General features: G+C 31.3%; 1 protein-coding gene, 1 non-coding gene and 1 pseudogene across 6 annotated transcripts; all 3 read right to left on the reverse strand.

The window, feature by feature from the left end:
• Window positions 1-10409: 10409 nt before the first annotated feature.
• Window positions 10410-10481, reverse strand: TRNAG-UCC (transfer RNA glycine (anticodon UCC)). Its single transcript has one exon. It is a non-coding gene; the product is annotated as a tRNA-Gly (tRNA).
• A 1223-nt stretch (window positions 10482-11704) lies between these two features.
• Window positions 11705-15368, reverse strand: LOC146920765 (uncharacterized). 5 transcript variants are annotated; one of them, XM_085714212.1, is made up of 6 exons: window positions 15273-15368; window positions 14349-14498; window positions 13736-13793; window positions 13424-13549; window positions 13231-13324; window positions 11705-12256 (listed from the first exon to the last, which is right to left on the reverse strand). In XM_085714212.1, the coding sequence occupies exons 4-6, from the start codon at window positions 13547-13549 to the stop codon at window positions 12129-12131; spliced, it is 348 nt and encodes a 115-aa protein (XP_085570338.1). In that variant the 5' UTR covers window positions 13736-13793; window positions 14349-14498; window positions 15273-15368; the 3' UTR covers window positions 11705-12128. The 5 variants fall into 5 exon arrangements, with proteins under 5 accessions (XP_085570338.1, XP_085570335.1, XP_085570337.1 ...); XM_085714209.1 differs by lacking the exon at window positions 14349-14498; XM_085714211.1 differs by lacking the exon at window positions 13736-13793 and having other exon boundaries at window positions 14349-14491.
• Window positions 15369-17832: 2464 nt separating this feature from the next.
• On the reverse strand, window positions 17833-18558 carry LOC146920766 (large ribosomal subunit protein uL15x pseudogene; annotated as a pseudogene).
• Between the last annotated feature and the right edge of the window lie 3381 nt (window positions 18559-21939).

Genomic DNA, 21939 nt, shown 5'->3' on the forward strand with positions numbered 1-21939 from the left:
TTTATACCATGTCGGCCTTATCCAATTCAATTGTATTTTGTTTCTTGAGAAATTCAATTGTAACTTGATGACTATATTGAAATTTTACAAAATATAAGGAGTTGACAAGACAAATTGATGCACCTTGTAATTTCATGGATAGCCAACAATATAAAATATATGTTACTTTTTTGAAGGTGAATAGGTGATTAAAGTGAGTTCATTAGTCACCCAATACACAAAACCGTCCAAGCAAAATATCTTTTACAAAAATTGTCATATAGTATGTGCAACACCAAGCAAGAGGGATGAAATTGTCATAATATCTTGCAAATAATTTTCTTAATGTTATGTGACAATTTCAGTACAAGATATTATGTGGCGTTGAATTTAATTGACTTGGTTGGGTCAAAAAAGAAACCTTGCTTGCTCCCCAAACCACACACTCTCTCTGTGCACACTGCACACCACCATTGACCAAATTCAACATGCTTTCGCACGTGTGCGTTGACTACAAAGTTTTACCTCACGCGGTTGACCCTACCATTATACAGCTTCCATGCGGTTTCTGGATTCCGACCAATGCACCTCTTTTGTTTCATTTGATTTAATTTAGGGTTGTGTGAACCGGTGCCCCCGGGCACTGGTTAAGGTATCTAAAAAAGGAAAAATTAAATTGAAAAAGACACTTTTTTGACTTTTGAAGCATTGATTACACAATTTTCAATGCAAAAGCTTCTACTTTTACTTCCTTAACCAGTGCCCCGGGGGCACCGGTTAACATTTCCCTTTAATTTACTCCGTAGTGTTAACTTGTGCCCTTTGGGCACATGTTAAGAAACTTAAATGAAAAAACTTTTTCTAAAATTTTGTGCATTTAAATGATTAAAAAGTTAAATATTAAATGCAATGAACATATTCTAATACTCCCTCCGGTCCTATTTACAAGAGAAAGTTGACTTTTTAGATACATTGAATAATGTATGTATCTAGTCAAGAATCTAAACCAAATACATAGATTATTTAATGTATCTAAAAAATTAATTGTCTCTTGTAAATAGGACTGGAGGGAGTAAGTTTTTTCTATATTTGAATCATCAACTTGTGCTTCGAGGGCACAGGTTAACATTTCCCTAATTTATTTTACTTTTTTTTTCTTTCTATAAGTGTTACTAATAATAGATGTACGGTGACCAAGTTTTATAATGATGCAAATGTTGAAGAATGATAGGAAAATGTATGAAGACTAATTTAAACTTTTGGGTTAAGTAAGTCTTAGGTTAAAATTTCGGTTTGAAGGGGAGGATCCACCTTGCGTTGCATGTTTTTTCGATAAAGATTAGTTTATGTTAAATGTTTTTCAATAAAGATAAGTCTTTGTTAAATAATTGTGAAAACTTCATATCAATTAGATTAAGGTAACACAAGAAAAACATGATGATCTATCACATTAGATTAAAAACAACCATATAAAGGAATCTAACAACACATTTTTTTCTTTCTATAAGAGACTACTAACTCACATATACCACGACATATATGTATTAAAAATCCTTCATTGTTTTAGTGTATGTTTGAATTGAAGTTTGGAAGGAGTTCATAAATTTCCAAATTTTAATTGGTTATTTAGGACATAGAGTTTTTTTTACACGGGAATGGATAAAATCATGACATGTAAAGACTTTTTTTTTTTTTTTCAATGATGTACTCATCCTCACAGATGTTTGGAGGTTCTATATCAGGCTGGCTTTTATTTTGTTTGTTTTTCGGGTTGTATTTCTTTGATCATTGTAAGGTTTAATATGTGACACTTGTTTATCCCTATTTAAGACACATCGTAAATAATTTTTGAAGGCGATTTCGGCTTTTTTCAAAGAGTCAACATAAATTGATGAATCTAGTATAAATTTTGAATCAAATATAATAATTTTTGTTGACCAATTTTCTCTTACATTTTAGGACGAAGGAAGTATAAGTTTTCAAATTCAGTTTATGGGGTTCCCTTAATATCCACCCATGGCTTAAATTGTACTTTTTTTTTTTATGAAAATAAATATGTTTATTAATTAATTGAGCATTTTTTAGCTCTATAACATAAAGAACAAAAAGTTAAAATAGGCTAAAAATCCTTTCAGTCGAGGCTTTCCGATGAGATTTGAACTTGCGACCCGATACAAAGCATGCACAGGATCATTAAATGATGAGTGAAGCCTAATTTAAAAATGCTTTCAGCTGAGGCTTTCTGATGAGATTTGAACTTGCGATCCGATACAAAACTTGCACACGATCATTAACAGATGAGTGAAGTCTAATTTATGTTTGACTTATTTGATAATAGTAGTTCAAAATGTGTATGTTTTGGAAAATCTAAAACGAGAATTTGGATTGCCTTATAATTGAGTCGACCTTGTTCTAAAATGAATTTCAAGTAAAGATAAACTAATTTAATTAAACTCAACTCAAATTTGGTTGACCAAATGAATTTCGATTAAAGATAAAGCGAAACTAATTTCTTTCTATTTTTATTTTTTGTATGGACGTTGGTGGTTGATCAAATGAAAATCATTTATACACGTTTCTTTTTATAGAGAGCCAGGGGCGTATGCTTTCATGACCATGGGTGGCTATGGCTACCCCAAAGAGAAAAAAATTATTGAATAAGTAGGTGTATTTTTACATTTAGCTACCCCTAATAATATATAGTTGGTTACCCCAAGTTTAATTTTAGGTAGAATAATTTTTTTGTTTGATTTTACTTACTTTTCAATCGAACTTTGGATTATTTGATCCCGTCTCCTAAAAACCATAGGGTTAGCACCCAAAAAATAGCAATATTCCTTGATTTTTTTTGTTTATTGGTAAAATTAACTATTAATTTTAAAATATATTTTATTTTGCTTTATATATGGCCACCTCATAAAAAATTTGCTAGCTTCGCCACTGTAGAGAGCAAACTCAATTATTTGCTACACAAAATTCCATGATAACCAACTCACACTACAGTCTATGTAGACGACATGCAAATATTAGATGAGTATGTATGTGAACATTCATAACACTAATGAGCATTAAAGGAAAGGACACCTTCTACATCATATTAATCCTATTTACTGATCTTACTTGATCAGAAGAACAACGTCTGATGCAGCAGTTTATGAAGTTTGTAAATTTGGAACGGCATGGGTGTGTATATCTACAAATACTCTGACACTCAAGTTTGTATGAGCTAGAAAAGGGGTTAAGGGTGAAATGAATCGTACCTTTGGGGATCGTGTAAAGTCCCCTTGCCAATGTCGTTGTTAGTGGTAGAAAGTCGTTGCTCGACGGTTACGATGGCAGAAACTGTAACCGTCGATCGTTACAGTGTGGCAATCACGGGAGCCATTATGATTTCGTGTTTGAAATGACGCCCCGTGTTGCTACGAGTACCCCCTCGCTGAGAGGGGATGTGAAGTGAGTAATTGGGATAGTATTAAGTTAGGTTTGTTTATTGGGCCTTTGGACAGTCTAGAACATTTCCCTTCCATCGAAAGAATGATTATGTAATGAAACAATTTGATATAAGGAAAATGCTAACCAGTGCCCCCAGAACACTCCTTAAAAAGGCAAATATAGTAATATAGAACATTTCCCTTCCATCGAAAGAATGATTATGTAATGAAACAATTTGATATAAGGAAAATGCTAACCAGTGCCCCCAGAACACTCCTTAAAAAGGCAAATATAGTAATATTTTGCATTAAAAGTTGTATAGTCAATGCATTAAAAGCTTAAAAAGTTGTTTTCATGGCCATTTATATAAATTATGAAGTTGTTTTCATAAATTATCCTACATAGTTTATTAAAATAACTTCAAATAAAAGTTTATATGAACCATGGGGCTATGGCTACACCAAATCTAAAGGATGGCTATTAGAGCTATTGAAGACGGTCATTTTTTTCAAAGCAATATGCAGAATATAACACTAGAGAAAGTTGACGACTCATTTTATTCAATTAGCGATTGTTAATGTTACAAATGGATATGAGCTAATAAAACTAACCCTAATAAAATCATTAAAACTATATTTTTTGAATGCAATTATACAAGTTTTTAATTTCATTCGATTTTTTTTATACTATTATTTTAGTCACACCAAAACATTAGTTCTAAATCCGGCCTTGATATTAACATGTTATAAACCCACTTTTATATGCTCATTCAAATACTTACACATATACTCCACATCATAGGGTTTATGACATTACCGGTAATTTAGATTGCCTTTTTTTTTTTTAAGGAATATAGATTGCCCTTTTGTTATAAACCTACTTCAATTTGAATGTACATTCGTAATTTGGATCAAACAAAATAGAGGTATAAAGAACTGAATAATTGGTCAATCACGTGATTACGAGTAACATATCCTGATTCACATCACATGTGTTACTTTTAGTACGGTTATAGGTTGAGCAACAAAAAACAATCTGAACTCGAAAATCTAAGAGTCATAAAAACAAATATTAACATTAATTAACGAATTAAGTTGATGACACAGTACATAAAACACTGTCCACATACGTATTCAAATTATAGTATTAGCAAATAAGCCATAGCTACATGACAAATTGAACTGCTTACATTGTCTCTTAGCATACTTCAAAAGTAGAAAACGACATATAACATTAAAAAAATAATTTAAATATTTTCTCAATCAATATCTCAATATTTTTTATATAGTAATAGCGGCAAGTTGAGCCGGAAAAAATGAATTATTGAATTGAAATAATGGGATACAATACAATAATAATTAGAGAGACATAGGCAAGTTACTTGCTTCTTTCTGGGGCTTATAATAATGAAAAATTTACTACTTTGGCCATGTAGTTATGCTGTTACGAATTGAAAGGGACCCTATAAAATAAAAATCTATAAAGGTAGAACCAAGTGATGGGTCAGTATGTGTATAAATCTTACTTTGGATAACTATGATGACTAGTGGCACAAAAGCTATTAAATGAATATGAGATACATTAACAAAATGATTTTAATTGTATGAAGAAATTGAAAGGAGAAAAGAGAAAATGGTTGTACCTGTACCCAAAACATGTGTGATAGTGATAGATACATTTATATTGAAGAAATATTTACTTGTAACGTTTTTTTGCCATAATGTCACCCAATATTGAAAAATTCAGCGAATGTGCATATAAAAAAAAAAAAAATCAAAGAATGTAGATAGATTCATTGTAGTGGTAGTTGTGACATATATTTCAAGATGAATGGGTTTACTGGGTTATGGGTAGGACCATGCAAATTGCAAGTGGCAAAGACTTTGAGCTTTGATGGAAAGGTTAGTGGAAATGACTTTGAACTTTGTCCTTTTCCCTTATTTATTTTGTGCGTAATCGTTACTGCAACATTTTTGGTAGTTGGATGAAATTACTCTTCTTTTATGCAATAATGATGATGGTGTATATTTTTTTTAACATGTGCATTCAATGAAATAACACAATTATACCACTTTTATGTGTGTTTTTTTTTTTTTTTGACAATATACCACTTTTGTGTGTTAATTCTTATGTGTTGAGTAATTGGGTCAATATGCAGCAAATGGGTAGATATGCTAGAGCTCATGATGGATTTATTTAAGTACCGAATAAATAGATCATAGGATGACAATTAATAATGATTATATTTGGCTTCATTTGCAACTTTCCGCTATATATAGTAATTCTGTTTATAAACTGCTACACAAAATCACGAAACACATGTAGGGTTTCGTCCCATGAACCAGTACTCAAGGGTCAAGAGAACAAGTTTGGTCTAACATATTTGATATTCAAAGATCTAAAACAAATTTTGTAGTAAGATATTTTAAATTATAAAAATGAAATTAAATCATGCTTTGGCATAGATTATAATAAGGTATTTATTTTGACTAATCGAGTTGAGCTGACGCCTATAACTAATGTGTTATATTTGTATTTATAACTAAATTGATTTTTTTTAAGACCTTTTTATATCTAAAATTTTAAGGTCTAAAGTCTTAGGTTAAGTTGCAGGGCGGACTCTAATTATAAAATTGTTGTAGATTTTTTCCCTCATAATAAACAAATATATAATAATAGAAATTTAAAGAAAAGCTAACAAACTAATTGAGAGAAAGAGGTATTTCGAAAATCATCATCAAGAACAAGTTGAAAATGATGAGGAGGAGGATCGATCCTAACACAAAAACTATCATTATGGACCATATTTGCCAACGTGTCACGCAACTATTTGTCTCATGAAAAATGTGTTTGATTGAGCTAACCCTACAATATTTTTATTGAAGTTATAATACAACATTTCCTCTAATATCTATTAGGTTTTTATATATGACCTAGCTCATCTTTGTAAAACCGATTTGTAAAGTGAACTATTCTCAAGCTATCATTAATTTATGTGAGAGTTTTTTCCAGCATCACGAGGCTTGAGTGTTTATTGTGAATAAACTTGTTAGTTTTTTTTTCTTTCTATAGAAATCAATTATAAAAGAAGATACACCAGATAACAGTACAAGACCAATAATACAACTGATGGGGAATAAGGCTTAATCCATATCCTCTAATTTTTGGTAGATAATTCTACTTTTTTAGTATCACTGATTTTCTAAACTACATATAATAGATCAAAGTCGAATCAACATCAACATTCTTGTGGGGGAAGTATCTAGCCTAGTACTGTTTCAATGTCATGCCGTTTTCCTACACTAATTAATTTTTGTACTTTCTGTTTTTAGTGTCTAAGATCAAGATTTCACTTCCTTCTTCCATTTTACATATGTTACTCATGTATATATAGAAAAATATACGTATTTCGTGTGTATTTCTTCTGTCCTAAACACATGATTAATGTAAGACAATAACCTAGTTGCCAATGGGAATAATTAGTATTATTAGGGTCTAGTAATTATGTAGTACTACTTCAGAGACGAAGTCATGTGATAAAACTGAGAAAATTATCGTAGGGTTTGAGACAGTGTGCTTTTTTATATACTATATATAATAATATATTCCTACAAAGATCCTTTATGAACTTTTGTCTATTGCAACTATTCCTTAAAAAAATGTAACAATGAAGGACAAAAGATTAAAATTTATAGCAGGAGGGGGAAAATAAGACATTGAAAAAGTAAATATGTTTTTGCTGGCTATATAAGATATGATCACGTGCAATAACTAGTACCAGCAATAATGAAAGGATGGAATTTTTTGAACTGTTGTCGGAAACTGATGGAGAATATATATAGTGACACGAAGGGTCCCTATATATGCCTAATTTCTACTAGTCCATTTGGAGTGCCATCTTACACAAGATCAGTTTTTACAATAGATGATATAGAGGCACATAATTGAGCACTTGTTATGTTAGAAGATGCTTAATTTTCAAGAATCATATTAAATTTTATCTAATAAGAATTTAACTAATTAACTAATTAAGGTTGGTTAAGATACTTGATCTGAATTGGACTTGAGATGACGATCAGAGTATAAGGCTTTGTTTGAGTGTTCGAAGATGAGGGGAAATTGAATCGGGATAATTTATCCTAACCTCCCAACATTCTAAGCTCTCCACTCCTTCTATAAAAATGCTAACAATAACAGCAATTCAAGAAGTAAACATCTGGAGGCTAATTATCTTACGACGTGGGTCAATTTTTTCAGAAGTTAACTTGTAGATAGTTTATTAAAAAAAGAAGTTAACTTTTAGGTAGCAACTATTTCGAAATTAAAAAAAATATGAAGATTTCACAGGGGGTTTATTGGTAAAAGCAGAGTGCAAATAAAAACGCGGATACATTTAGCAATAAAATGAGCCTCGTTGGCATTAAGCCCAACTTAAACTTCTCAGAGGACATAAATTGAAGTCTTCCCTTGAGCTTCGGCATCTTCTTTCTTTCTTTTTATCAGCCGATTATTACTTTTCTCACTCTATTAACTTTCATGCGTCCTATTTTTTTACAATATTGTTCATAAGGTTTCGGATTATATAATCGAAACATAATTTGAATGTGTTTGGATTATATAATCCAAAATATGCTTATACATAAACAACTGTAAGAATCTCTCTCATTTTAGCAGTTGTAAATTTCACTTTTAAAAACAACAAAAAATAAAGTAAAAAATGATAAAACAAGTACAATAAAATAAAAAAAGTAAAAAAAATACACAATTTTTTTTTACTACTCAATAGAACCGTACACTTGCAGATTAGATTAGAAAAAAGAATTTAAATAAAATATATTCTAGACTTGGGTTGAATAGGATTGAATCATTAGATTAGTCTAACAATCCTAAGACTAGAAAGTCTATTCACTCATGATCATTGTAGACAAGGAATTAAAATTAAAAGACATAAAAATAAAATATATAAAAGTAAATGACTGAATATAAAGTATTGGAATTGTACATAACAGAAAAGTAAATATCAAGTAATTGCAGAAAAATAAAAGCAAAATAAACTTAGAACAACGTAGAACTTTGATTTCAATACAACAAGTTTACAAATATTCCCAGATGATTTGCAAGTCTTATAATGGACCTATTTATAGCCTAAGATCTCAGACAATGCATTGAAGATGATTTAATTACAAGCCTTAAACTAGGAATTGCGAGTTTGTAACAACCATTGCTGGCAACATAAAACGCAAGGTCGTGCACTTTTCAGCTCAATAAAACACACGGTCGTGCTCTCAAAATGCACGGACCGTGCGTTTCTCCCTGCCATTTCTTCCTTTCTCATACTTTTTCATGTGTACGGTCGTGCATAATAAACGCACAGTCGTGCGTTTTTCCAGCTGTCTATTTTTCTCGCTTTTCTTCAATTTCTTTGCTCTTTATCCTTCATTATGATCCAAATGTATTGTTCTTCATTATTTTTACTCTCAAAATAAAACAAATACTTTAAAGTAAAATAGTTATAAAAAAAGAATAAAATAACTAATTTTTATTGAAATTAAAAGCTAAAAACACCATAAACTATGGCTTATCAGTTGGTCATACTCTTGTTAGGACAACCACATCCTCAAATAGTTTTCATCTTTTCATTGATATTCTAACATGTATCTATAACATTATTTTGAATGAAGAAGATATTACACGGTTAAACCTTCATCATCGGACAAACACGTACCAAATGGAGTGCCTACTTCTGGTGCTGCCACCCAAACACTCGGTGTCACAAGAAGGGTAATGTCATATGCATGCATCAGCAAGTTCAAATGTTATTCCATGCCTAATAAAATAGTCAAACTGTGACTATATTAACCCATTTTTCGCTATTGTTTAAAATAGCCATATATTGTCCTAAAACAGTTTTCAATTTTTTTTCTTCTTTCAATTGTACTCATTATTTCATCACTTATAAGGTATTATATTCCATTTGGATGATAATGGTGAATACACAAATGTTTAACAAACTTAATTTTAATATAACCAACTTAATGTCATTCTAGTCTTTACAATCATCAACAGAAATGCGGATTTGATTAAAATTTTGTAATTTCATGAATCATTTTGGAATCGCAAATGAAAGGAACTAGATTGATGCGATCTTATAATTTTAAGGACCAATTTAGATATTTGTTGAAAAAGTCACAAATTATAATTAAAAACTTACTTGTATTATTTTTTTGACAAAAACTTACTTGTATTATTCATTTTTGAATGATATATACCCATGAATTACTCGTGTCTATTATTATGTCAATATTGAAGTTGATCTTTTGTATCATTGTACCGGCCTAGCCTCCACATTATCAATATTCTAAAATGATTCATGAAATTATAAATGTTAATGAAGTTTATTTGTTCATTTGATTTTGTTATGAAATGTACCCCTGCCATTAATTAGTTTCAAATTATCTACTTCATTTGTGGTTGGCTTGAGATTTTGTAGTGTGCTCCTCTCAAGTTATTGGATTCGATTCCCTCTAGTGTCAATTTCGGTGGACAAGTTTGCTTTGGCTTTAAATGAGTCTCACAAGTGGCAGTGGGATCGGACCTCTTGGATTAGTCATTAAGGGAGAATTTTATTCAAATTTTGTAATTACATCGTTAAACAAATATTGATAATACAAGGGACTAGATTGATTTAGTTCTACAATTTTAAATATCAAGTTATATAGATAAATTCATCTCAAAATATAAGCAAAAGTTGTTATTTTTATTTTAGCCAAATACATCAACTTATGTTGACTATTTTTTTCTTATTATTTTGGAAAAAAATATATTTTTTTTGAAGGAAGGCAAAAAAAAAAAAAAATGATTAAAGGATAAAATTAAAGGATAAAAAACAATGCGTTTGCCGGGAGTCGAACCCGGGTCTATTGAAAATATATTTTTTTTGAAGGAAGGCAAAAAAAAAAAAAAATGATTAAAGGATAAAATTAAAGGATAAAAAACAATGCGTTTGCCGGGAGTCGAACCCGGGTCTATTGCTTGGAAGGCAATTATCCTAACCGTTGGACTACAAACGCTACTTGTTGATAGAAATCGTTATTCGCAATATATTAACTAGATCGTCTACTTGTGCTACCACACAAGTCATATACATTGAAACATATTACTTAAATGCAATATTATATATTACATACACAACTAAAAAATTTAATGTCAATGTAACAAAGACGATATGATTTCATATTTCAATTTTACACATTTTTGAAAATTTCATGATATACTACATTTGAAGTCATATTAATGCTTTCATCATCTTCATTAACCAATAAAATTTTACACATTTTTGAAAATTTCATGATATACTACATTTGAAGTCATATTAATGCTTTCATCATCTTCATTAACCAATAAAATTTACAACTATTTCTTGATGTAACTCTTGATATTACAATATACGGTTGACCTTGCGAGAACACTGATCGTAGAAGATATACGCATATTTGTTTGAGTGACTTCCCTTGACCTTTGTTAATAGTCATTGCAAAACATACAACCATAGAAATCTGTCTACGTTGAAATTGAAAAGAAATTCTTGGATTAGAAGGTGTCAACGATAATCTTGATATAAAAAGCTTTTTCCCAATATTGCTTCCTGATATAACCTTTCCATCAAGAACGTATCTTCCCATCTTTGAAATTATCAATTGAGTTCTATTACTCAGGCCTACATTTAGTCTAGATTTCTCAATAACATCACAGAAATTGACAACTATTACTCAGGCCTACATTTAGGCTATTAAAATGTATCTTCCCATCTATTATTGTCTCAATAAAATTCAGTCATATAGCAAATAACCATTTATTTCAAACACCTGCAACATTAAACAATTAAAAAGAGAGAGCCAATATTAGATGCATATATGTAAATTAAGGGTAGCACTTGTGTGACATACCAACCAAAAGACCAACTTATAAGCTTTTAGGATGTCCTAAATTTTATTCCCTAAAATCAAATATAGACACCAATTAACCATAATCCATGTATCATATATGCAATGTATACACCGTAAAAAACATACAAATCTATAATGCCAAAATTGTGTACTATAAGTAAATTCCAGATATTTGGTATAACATATATGCAACATTTACGAAAGTAATAAAATTGGACGAAGTAAATGCCAAGGTGCAAATGTTACTGAAGCAATACTACAATTTATCACCGCAAAGACCTAAACACTTCGTTCATAAGACTGTCTCTATCATTTGCCACATATCAGGGAACTTTGCAAGGATGTAGTTTATGAATTAATCAATTGGATCACTATACTCATATTGATGTTGGTTTACATTGTATTTGGCTAGCTCCTTTTGTTCCTTCATGAATTGATTTGTGATCCAATTATGGAATCAAAAGGAAACTGTCGAAGCAAAAAATTCAAAAATGGGAGGAAAATTAGCAAACAACGTCAAATAGAAACAAAGAAGGTATACCGCTATATAAGGAATAATCAATTGAAGTCTCCTAGTTAGATGTCGCAAGCTAGGTCGTTTCGGAGGCAGTCACATTGGCTTATAAAAATTTCTCATGAGTTAGCGGCGAGCAACTGAGTTGAAACTCATAGTTAGTTAGCTAGCATAAATGTCTTGAGAGCCACTGAATCTTCATAGAATCGAAACAGATATATATATATATATATATATATATAACAATACATTGCATCTCACTCCTTCCACTTGTGGCCACACTTTTCATTCAAGCACTCGTAAAATATTGTTGCAGGTTCATCAGCTGATCGAGTCTGTTGCATGTGATAACTAGCTTGAGGATGGCGACAATTTGGGCATGGTACTAGGAGGGAAAAAAAGAAGAGGAATGAGTGAGAAAAGGAAGATATAAAAATGGAAATAATGATAAAGGAAATAACAAAGAAACAAGGATTGCATAATCACTTTATGAAAAAATAAAATAAAAATAGGATTGCAACCATAAACAATGTTAATTCACAATTCAACTGCTCAAACCAAGACAAACAGTGGTTGAATCGCTCAAATAACAAAACCATAAACAATGTTAATTCGCGATTCAACTGCTCAAACCGTAAATCATGTAAAAGAAAAGCATAATGAAATTGCATGATGAACAACAAGACAAACTTAGTACAAGGAAAATAAACTTAAAAGTTCCTATTAGGAGTTGACTCAACAGTTCCTATTAGGAGTTGATAATCCAAACTGAAACATGCAAACTCACAAACAAAACCATACCACGACTTCTACTTCCCTGCTTCTTAAAGCTCGTAAATATAGCTGATCACACCATCCTTAAAACCAAATCACACAAGTTTGATATGTATTGGCAGGTACAAATTAAGCTATATCAGACAGCTTATATATATGTTAAAAGTATTGCTGGCTTAGATTTGGCTTCACATTTTGACATTTAAAGTTTAAACCTTCAAAATATAATGGGTGACCTCAACAGTGCTAGAAAAAATAAACAAGTTTGCCTTGCACTAAACTAAAGCCCCATTTATCCCTTTGCATTAGATCACATTCAACTCAAGAGAAGGTCTTTAGTCAATAAGATAAGAGGGGTAACCCCAAATATTTATCTTCAGAGCCCAATCACTAAAAACAGATCGTATCATCTTCAACGACCAATAAACCAATAAAATCAGTTCGGCCAATTGATATAATTATTTCACAAATAACAATAAACTAGTATTGATTGATATTTGATTATCCAAGTAAACAGGTCCACAATGAGCTAAAGAAGAATGATTGACAAAAATTGTTGCGAGAAAAGTAAAAGAAAAGTAGTACCGTCGGCTTTTGGTTTATTCTTGTTGATCTCATGATGGGAGATAATAGGGTCAATCCCTTTCCTAACCAGCATTTGTCTTCTCTTAATCTTAACCTGTAAAGTAAAAGAAAACATGATGAAATGGGTTGAATTGAAGGTAACTGGTTGGTAATAGAAATGGAAAATAGAAGAAGAGTACATAACATAACATACCTCTTTCTCGATTGAGCAAATATATGGACAAGTGAGGCAATAAAACCTTGTGGGATGAAATTTGTCGTGACTCGAATTGGGTAGTTCAAGCATCAGCATGCTCCCGCACATAGGGCAAAACTCCATCTTCACAACACAATTAAAGTCAGAATATTTGAATTCTCGATACTAAACAACTAGTAAATAATAGGTGTATTAAAACGATTCAGAACACCAACTAAACGCACTGAATTATTGATTGAACCATATTAAATAGGATGAATTGGTCGCATTACTCGGTCTCTATAAATATTTTGCCTTGGTAATACTAACCTATCCTAGGGATCGCGGCAGCGGAAGGAGAATACAATGGTGGTCGTGAAAACAAGACCTAATATATGTAATAAAATATTAGACCTGGGAAGACCAGCCATCAGATGATCCAACTAAAAATACTACAAAAGCAATATAAGGCCAATCTACACAAGTGGGCATTAAGATAAAGAAGGTGTGGTGTCAAGTTGTACATTAAGAAGTGAATGTTACACAATGATAGCATCATAGCAGTTTTAGTATAAGAAAAAGTAAATGAAATATAACTATAGGTTTGATGAGGTGAGCAACAATGATTTATTGAGTGTTGAACAAATCTTTGATTAAACCACATTCTGCAAAGAGTGATTTGTTGAAGAGCTATACTAATCCAAACTCAAAAATAGAAAATGGAACAAGCAATAAGAGATAGGCATCAATGATAGAACATATTCAAAAATAAATAAATAAAATTCCAAATCTGACCCAATTGATCAATAGGTAAAAAAATTATAAATTTCAAAGCTTAAACAATTTATGAGTACATCTAAGAATGATTTTAGCCAATCAAATCAAATCAAAGGAAAAGAGAGATTTTTGGATAAGAGAGTGAAATTGAGAAAGGATTATTGACCTGAGAAATGGAATGAGCAATGAGAGGGCGATGAAGAGTATATCTCTGAGAAAGGATTGTTGCAGAGGGAAATCTCTGATTTGACTCGGACGTAGAGTGCCAAAACCACGATTTGAAACCCTATTTTTTTTGTTACGAAGATTCTGCGTTCTATGTTTAGGATATTGAGAAACGAAGTGTTTGAAGATGTAACTAAAGTTGAAGGATATGGTGTTTGATTGATGAAATATGCAAAAACTAGATCAATCTCTGGGTGGTGGCGAGAATAGAGAGGCCACAGTTTCATTTGGAGAACTAACAATTTCAAAATTTCAAAGAACTAACATTCCAAAATTCCAATTTCAATCCTAACTAACAAAAAAAGTGTTGATAACAAAATTCTAATTCAAATATAAATAAGGTAAATGATAACCATTGCCCTGAGGGCACTGGTTAAGAAGTCTAAAAAGGAAGTTTTGTCTTGGAAATGATGCATTCAAGACATTGAAAGTTTAAAAAGTAACATTTTCTACATAAAACTTATAAATTATTTCTATTTTTAAATCATTAACCATTGCCCTCAGGGCATTGGTTAGCAAGACCTAAATACAACCTGTTCATCACAAACAAAATTCCAATTCAAAATCCAATCATAACAAAATTTCAATTCCCAATTCCCAAAATTTTGTTCATCCTATAAAATAAAATAGTGACTTTGTAAGCACAATTGTACAAAGAAACCACAATGCACAAAACCAATTAACCAAACCAAGCATAATTCATCTAATCGACATTCACATCACAAAGCACAAGCAAATGTTCAAAGCAATTTGGGTTATTTATCATAATTAATATCACAGATGAGAGATTTACAAAGCAATTTTCCAATTCCCAATTTTAAAACCCTAAACCTAAAACAAGCAATTGGAGAATGAATTGACTTACCTTAGAGTGAGTGAGACTGTGAAAACTAAGAGAGAGTGAACAGGCAGCAGCTGAGAAGCACCAGGGGGCAGGGGCTCACGCTGGAAGAGTACACCTAAAACAGTGATGTACTTACATCTTAGATATATCTTCAAAAATTTATCCTCTCAAAAAAAAAAAAAAAATCTTCAAAAATTTATTCAGAATATTTTCAAATACAAAATGATAAAAATATTCATATTCCATGCTAATTGTTTTTACTAAACTTTAATTACTCCATCCGGTCACTATTATAAGCAAAACTTTACTTTTTAAATACATTGAATAATTAATGTATCTAATCTTTATTATAAACTAGATACATTAATTATTGAATGTATCTCAAAAGTGAAATTTTGCTTATAATAGTGACCGGAGGGAGCATTATTTTTTTTAGGGAAATTCAATTTGTTTTTGAATTTCATTTTAAGCCTACTTCATTTGGTTCGATGCACGATTGGGATTCTCATATCACTTGTAGTATGTTATTGCTAGTTATCAACCATTGTTTTACAACGAGAAATGATATTTGAACAACCATTTTTTGACAACTTTTATGACAACTTTTTCTCTCATACTCACATGATCATTCTACTTTCTCTCTCTATTGCTTTGATTTTTGTGCCACTACCTAAATTTCTTTGTAAAATTTGGTTGTCCAAAAAGTTGTCACAATAAATGGTTGTTCAAATAACATTGCTCTTTTACAACTTTAGTACCAACTTTATATTTCAAACAAAAATTAACTTTAGTGTAATAAGCTTTTGAGTTACTCTTATTTTTACTTCGTTGCTACCGATTGGAATAAGCCTTTGACAATATTGGTAAAAGATATTAACAAAACATGTATGCTACAAATTGGAATAAGCCTTTGACAGTATTGGTAAAGAGATATTGGAAAATAGTTGAATTCATGGAGGAAGTGATGATTAAATTCGTCCTTCAAGTCATACATTCTTATATCATAATGAACATATATACTATTCCCCTGTCAATCACATATGGTATTGAAAAAATGATATATGCAGTAATCACATATGGTATTGAATGTTGGTAGGATGCAGGTTTGAGTAATGTTGTGCATCAGAGGTTTGCTAAGCCAACAAACTGTCGGGGACACAAGTGATTGGTATCCAGTTCATATGAGGAAAAACAGGCTTGATGATAATAGTAGTGGTAGTAGTATACAACATGAGCACAATTGGGTGAAACCGAATTATGGCCGGGTGAAATGCAATGTCGATGCAGTTTTTTAGATAACACAAATATTACAAGGCCAACTTGTTGTTCGCGTGACATCAATGGATTCTTTGCCACGACAAAAACAACTTGTAAATGTGCATGAATGTCAACAATGATAGGTGAAATTGTTGTTTTCCTTGATGCGATTCAATTCTTAAGCAGTTTCAGACAAACGTGTGATTTTTTAAATTGGTTCTCAAATTCTTGTGGAGACCATCTGACAACGATCTACTAGAATATCTGTTTCAATTCTTTAATTTCTAGTATTTTAGCTAGTTTGTCTTTAAATCCTAACTTTGAAGTAAAGTTTGTTAAGCAACAAGCGAATATGATTGTTCATATTCTTCCAAAGACGGTAATTTCTTAGACTAATCACTTTGTGTTTGTGTTTGATCCTCCTTGTATTGAACTCTTTATTATTAATGAAATGAATTAAATTTGTATTAGTAAAAAAAAAAATTGAGGAAAAAGATATGCAGTTGGCAAAGTAATTGACGGTAGAGATTCATTCTTTGTATTCTTGCACATATGTTCCGTAATAAATAGCATTTCTCAAAGATGTAAGCTTGTGGTAAAAAAAAAACTGTTACCAAATACATCTCTATTTACTATACGAATTTATAAGTAACATTATAAACTACCAGTTATAAATTAGTAGTTAGATCTTCCCAAACAAGGCCTAATCTACTAAAGCATGCCAATGTAATGCATTAATAAAGCATGCCTTCTGAAATGACACCCCAACAATACATCAAAGAAAATCCTTGTCAAAAATAGGCAGAAGCAAAAGTTTTCATGACAAATTGACAATCACTTTCAATGACTATATGGGGGCATAAAACTTTTCATACATTTTTTTTTTGGAGAGAAATTCTTTTCATACATGTTTCCATCTGTAAAATATAAATTGGTAGTACATGACTTTGTACAAAAAAAAAAAAAAAACATAAAATTAGTGGTCCATGACTTATTATGGATTTCCAGAATTCTGTCTGAATTAGAAAATAGGGTTAAATATGTTTTTGGTCCCTACATTTTGCGCTACTTTAAATAATAGTCCTTACATTTTAATAAATGTTTTTAAAATCCCTACATTTTTACTCTGTTATCATTAATAGTCCCTGCTGTTAATTTCTTCTTAGTCATCAAACGGAATGCTTGTGTGGCATAAGGGTGGATCCCATTTTGTATCTTATGCAGCAGGCATATTGTAAAATAAAAAAAAAATCTAATGGACTAAATTGACCTTCATCTTTCTCATCTTTTCCTTCTAGATTCATTAGAAGCAATTTCAGCAACATTAATCTAAATGGATTTCTTCTTTTTGTTTTTTTATTAAATCCCAAAAACATTGCATAACATAGATCTCAATTACAACAACAAAAACAAACGAAATTAAAAATGGCTAAATACCCTAATTTGTTCGAAACAAAATACCATAAACAAAAAATAAGCAGCAAGAACACCAACACCAATAGCTTCCTTGTTCTTCTTCTCAGCAATCTTCGAAATCAGCTTAGTCTTAACAACAAAAGGCTGATTCTGAGGAAAAACATATTTTCCAAGAAGCTTAAAGTACCCAAATTGAGTAACATAGCTTTGTTCTCCTTGAAAGCTTTCTCCTTCACATCTTTTGGAATGAGAGAAGCGATCTTGTCGATGTAACATGGATGATACTTGTCGAAGAGGATACGGTGATGGTTCATTCCTCCGCCGTTACCACGACCTCCTGATGCTTGCGATGCTTTCCGATACGACCGTGACCGGCGCTCACGTGACCTCTCTTCTTCCTGTTCATCTTGAAGCGGGTCGTCATCTTCGTGAGGTTTTGCTTTGGATGCGGTGGAGCGCAGAGAGGATGAGAGTTCTGATTTGTGATGGGGCAGCGCTTACGGCGGCGAGAGGGACGAAGATGGTGGTGGTGCGGTGGCTGGATGGTGGAGGTACAAGGGTCGTGTAAGAGGGAGGGTGGTTACAAGAGAGAGCAGTGAGAGAGCTGAAGAGAGCATGGTGGAAAATGATTTTACGATTGTGAATTTTGTAATGGAACTTGCAGCAAAATTGAGCATGGTGGAGAAATGATGAACATGGGTCAATTTCATATGAACCGGGTCAAATACAACCATTTTGGCCCAAACCCAGTTTTAATTTTGATAAGAAAAATAAAATAAAATATAAATATAGCCACATCAGCATTCTGTTTGCTTATTATGCAAAAATAGACGGCAGGGACCATTTGTGATAACAGAAGTAAAATGCAGGGATTTTAAAAACATTTATTGAAATGTAAGGACTATTATTTAAAGTAGCGTAAAATGTAGGGACTAAAAACATATTTAACCCTAGAAAATATCAACGGTTTTAAAATTTCATCATGTGTATTATAGAGTGAGTTGATTAATATTGACATTATTGACATTATATTTGTATTTAATAACCTAAGTGCAAAATGCATCGTACGACTTTAGCAGAGTTAACAAGATTTTGTCAAAGATGTTGCTGCTTTGTGCCTTTGTTTTCTGTTGTCTTTGCACGTGGCTTTGTCAAACAATTAGAAACTCCAAGATTCAATGGCTTTGACCATTTTGATTTTGAAGATGCTACGTGCTTTATTTTATTAGGTATACTTTTACCAACAAGTTTTCGGAATTATTTGTACGATTTTAAAAATCATTTTTGCTTTTTTGAATTGGATACAAAAATAAACATTTATTAAAAACTTAAACCATAGATATTCAAAAATCATTTCAAAAGTTTACTAAAACTTAATAAAAACCAGCAAAACTCAAACAAAATTATTCCATTCACTTTGGAAGCTTGAAGTTAAAATTTTACTTCTAAAATATTCATCGCATAGAAACAAAATATGCTAAATCGTACACTAGGTTTTACTTAAATATGAGGAGTGTACTTTTAAAGACAACCTAATGACAAAGTTGGTAATAACATATACTAATTGGGGTGTTAGCAACGGCATTGTCAATTTTATTATTTTTTACTCCGATGTCAAATCTTTTTTTTCTTTCTTTCTTTAAATAGCTTAATGATTAGACTTACATATTATTAGACTTACATATTATAAGTGTCAATCGAGTAACACTTATAAGACGGTGATATACTTGTGGTGATTATCAGTGATCTCTCCTCAATCTCCTAACTGATCCTTATATGATTATTTTGTATCGAACCTTAATAAGAGAATAATGTTGTTTCTATACACACGTACCAAAAAAATTAACTGCTTTAATTAGTGTTTCAAGTAAACTTGTTAACATACGATCCTAAGAAATAAAAAAAGGATTTTAGCTCTATTATATTACTTATATCCATATATGAGAAATAGTTTCTTTAATATAAACTTTTATGATAATTAAGCATTAACTAGTCTAAAAACTTCAAATTTTGAAAAATGATGAGCTTAATAACATGGTTATTCGGTGAAAAGCTTAGCAGAAATACCAAAACTCTAATAATGTTGGCTTAAGAGTTAAGACCTTGGAGTATGTTACTCTTCAAAGTCTCAGGTTCGATTAATAATGTTAACTTGAGATCTTGGAGTATGTTACTCTTCAAAGTCTTAGGTTCGATTGTGTCAATTCAAGTGACATAGTTTAACTTTTTTTTTTAAAAAAAAAAAAATTAAATAAACCAAATCATATATTAGTAGTTTTTACATAAAAATGTGCATTCTAACTTTCATAATTTTTTTTATGGAATAAGCTTTGTCCTTTTTATCTTAAATCCTTCAATTTTTAAAAAGACTGGATTGTGATAATTCAGAGTTTAATTGGATCATAGTAAATTATAATTAAAAATTGATAGAAAGATTCCAATTCAAATAATAAGATAAAATTTGCTTTAAGTCACACTTCATTCACTTTTTTTATTGCATGCATTATTAAGTAATAATCTTGTTGGGAGTAGGACCATGTCCTCTAATGTTGAGTTGCTTAGAAGTCCCATTCAAGATGTGAAAACGCTCTCAATGTGTCTTACACCTCTCCATTAGAACCCGTCAATACACAACAACTCCCAACAATCACATTCACCTTTTTAATACTAGTTCATTAAAACACACACCACAACAATAAATTATTAAATTCTGTCAAAAATGACCAATGGTTTACTCGTTATTTTGAATCTGAACACGTACCAAATCATAAAAACAAACCCCACTTACAAAATTAGACTAATACAGCACAAATAGTAATTACTTTAGTTCCGTAAATATTTGGTCTCCAATTCAATTCAGAAAAAACGTATGTTAAAAAATGTTAACTCTGTTTGGTCAAAAAAAAAAAAATGTTAACTCTTTAAATCGATCTTCATTGGTGAGATTTTTTTTTTAATCAGCAAATATTATTAAGTTAGGTTAGCACAAGACGCACTAAACCCGCAAAGAAGGAAAAGGAGTACACAAGTGCCCATTAACAAAGACACCTAACCACCAATCTGTGTCTCACTAAAAAGCCTCCTAAACTCCTAATTCTATCATAGAACAGGAAACAACACAACAATCCACAAGGAAAACCAGTAAGGCAGAGCGGCCTCCTTAACCTAAACAACAACACATCGTTAGTGAGAAATTGATCTTCGCACATGCATCCGAATAGGCATGGCAATGAGATGGAGTGGAGATGAGTTTTACCTTTTATGTCCACATGTCTATTCTCAAATACTTACTTGTTACTCTATCTATATCCAACGTGCACGAGAAATTGAATCTCATCTTCTGACGGGTTCGGATATCCCTGCTCCATCCCAATCACTGCAGTGGATAAAAAAATTAATATAAAAAGAAGCATTTTTCAGTCCTGACTCAATGTTGAATGCATTATTCAACAAAGAGATGATGTGATCGTTGACTATTGGTGATGGATAAAAGAGATCGAGGGTGTGAGATGTGGAAGAAGAGAGAACTTAGAGAAGTGAGTGTCGTCTGAAACACTGAGACTTTGATTGTGCGAGTAAAATGATTTAATGTTTGAGTTTTTATTTATATATAAAATAGATAATAAATTGATTTTTTTTACATTCGATACAATTTTGAATATGAGTTCAAGATGAGTAATTATATCTCTATTACCCATTTTGTATCCGTGTTTTAGAGTTGAAGAAAACTCAAACTCAATCAAAACAGGAAACCTTGTGAATTTGAGTTTGATTCAAACGGATACCCACATGTATATGTTTTGTTGCCTTGTTTACGCCCGAGTGCGAGACACTTTCTTTTTTGAGGAGTGTTATTTGAACAACCATTTGGTTGACAACTTATGGGACAACCATAATTTACAAGGAAAAAATATGTATTTGCACGAAAATCAAAGCAATAGAGAGATAAAATAAAAAAATATGAGTATGAAAGATAAAGTTGTCACAAATGTTCAAATATCATTTCCTTCTTTTT

This window comes from Medicago sativa, chromosome 5, assembly GCF_051527215.1.
Source record: "Medicago sativa cultivar Bolivia chromosome 5, Bolivia_mono, whole genome shotgun sequence".
Classification (NCBI taxonomy): Eukaryota; Viridiplantae; Streptophyta; class Magnoliopsida; order Fabales; family Fabaceae; genus Medicago; species Medicago sativa.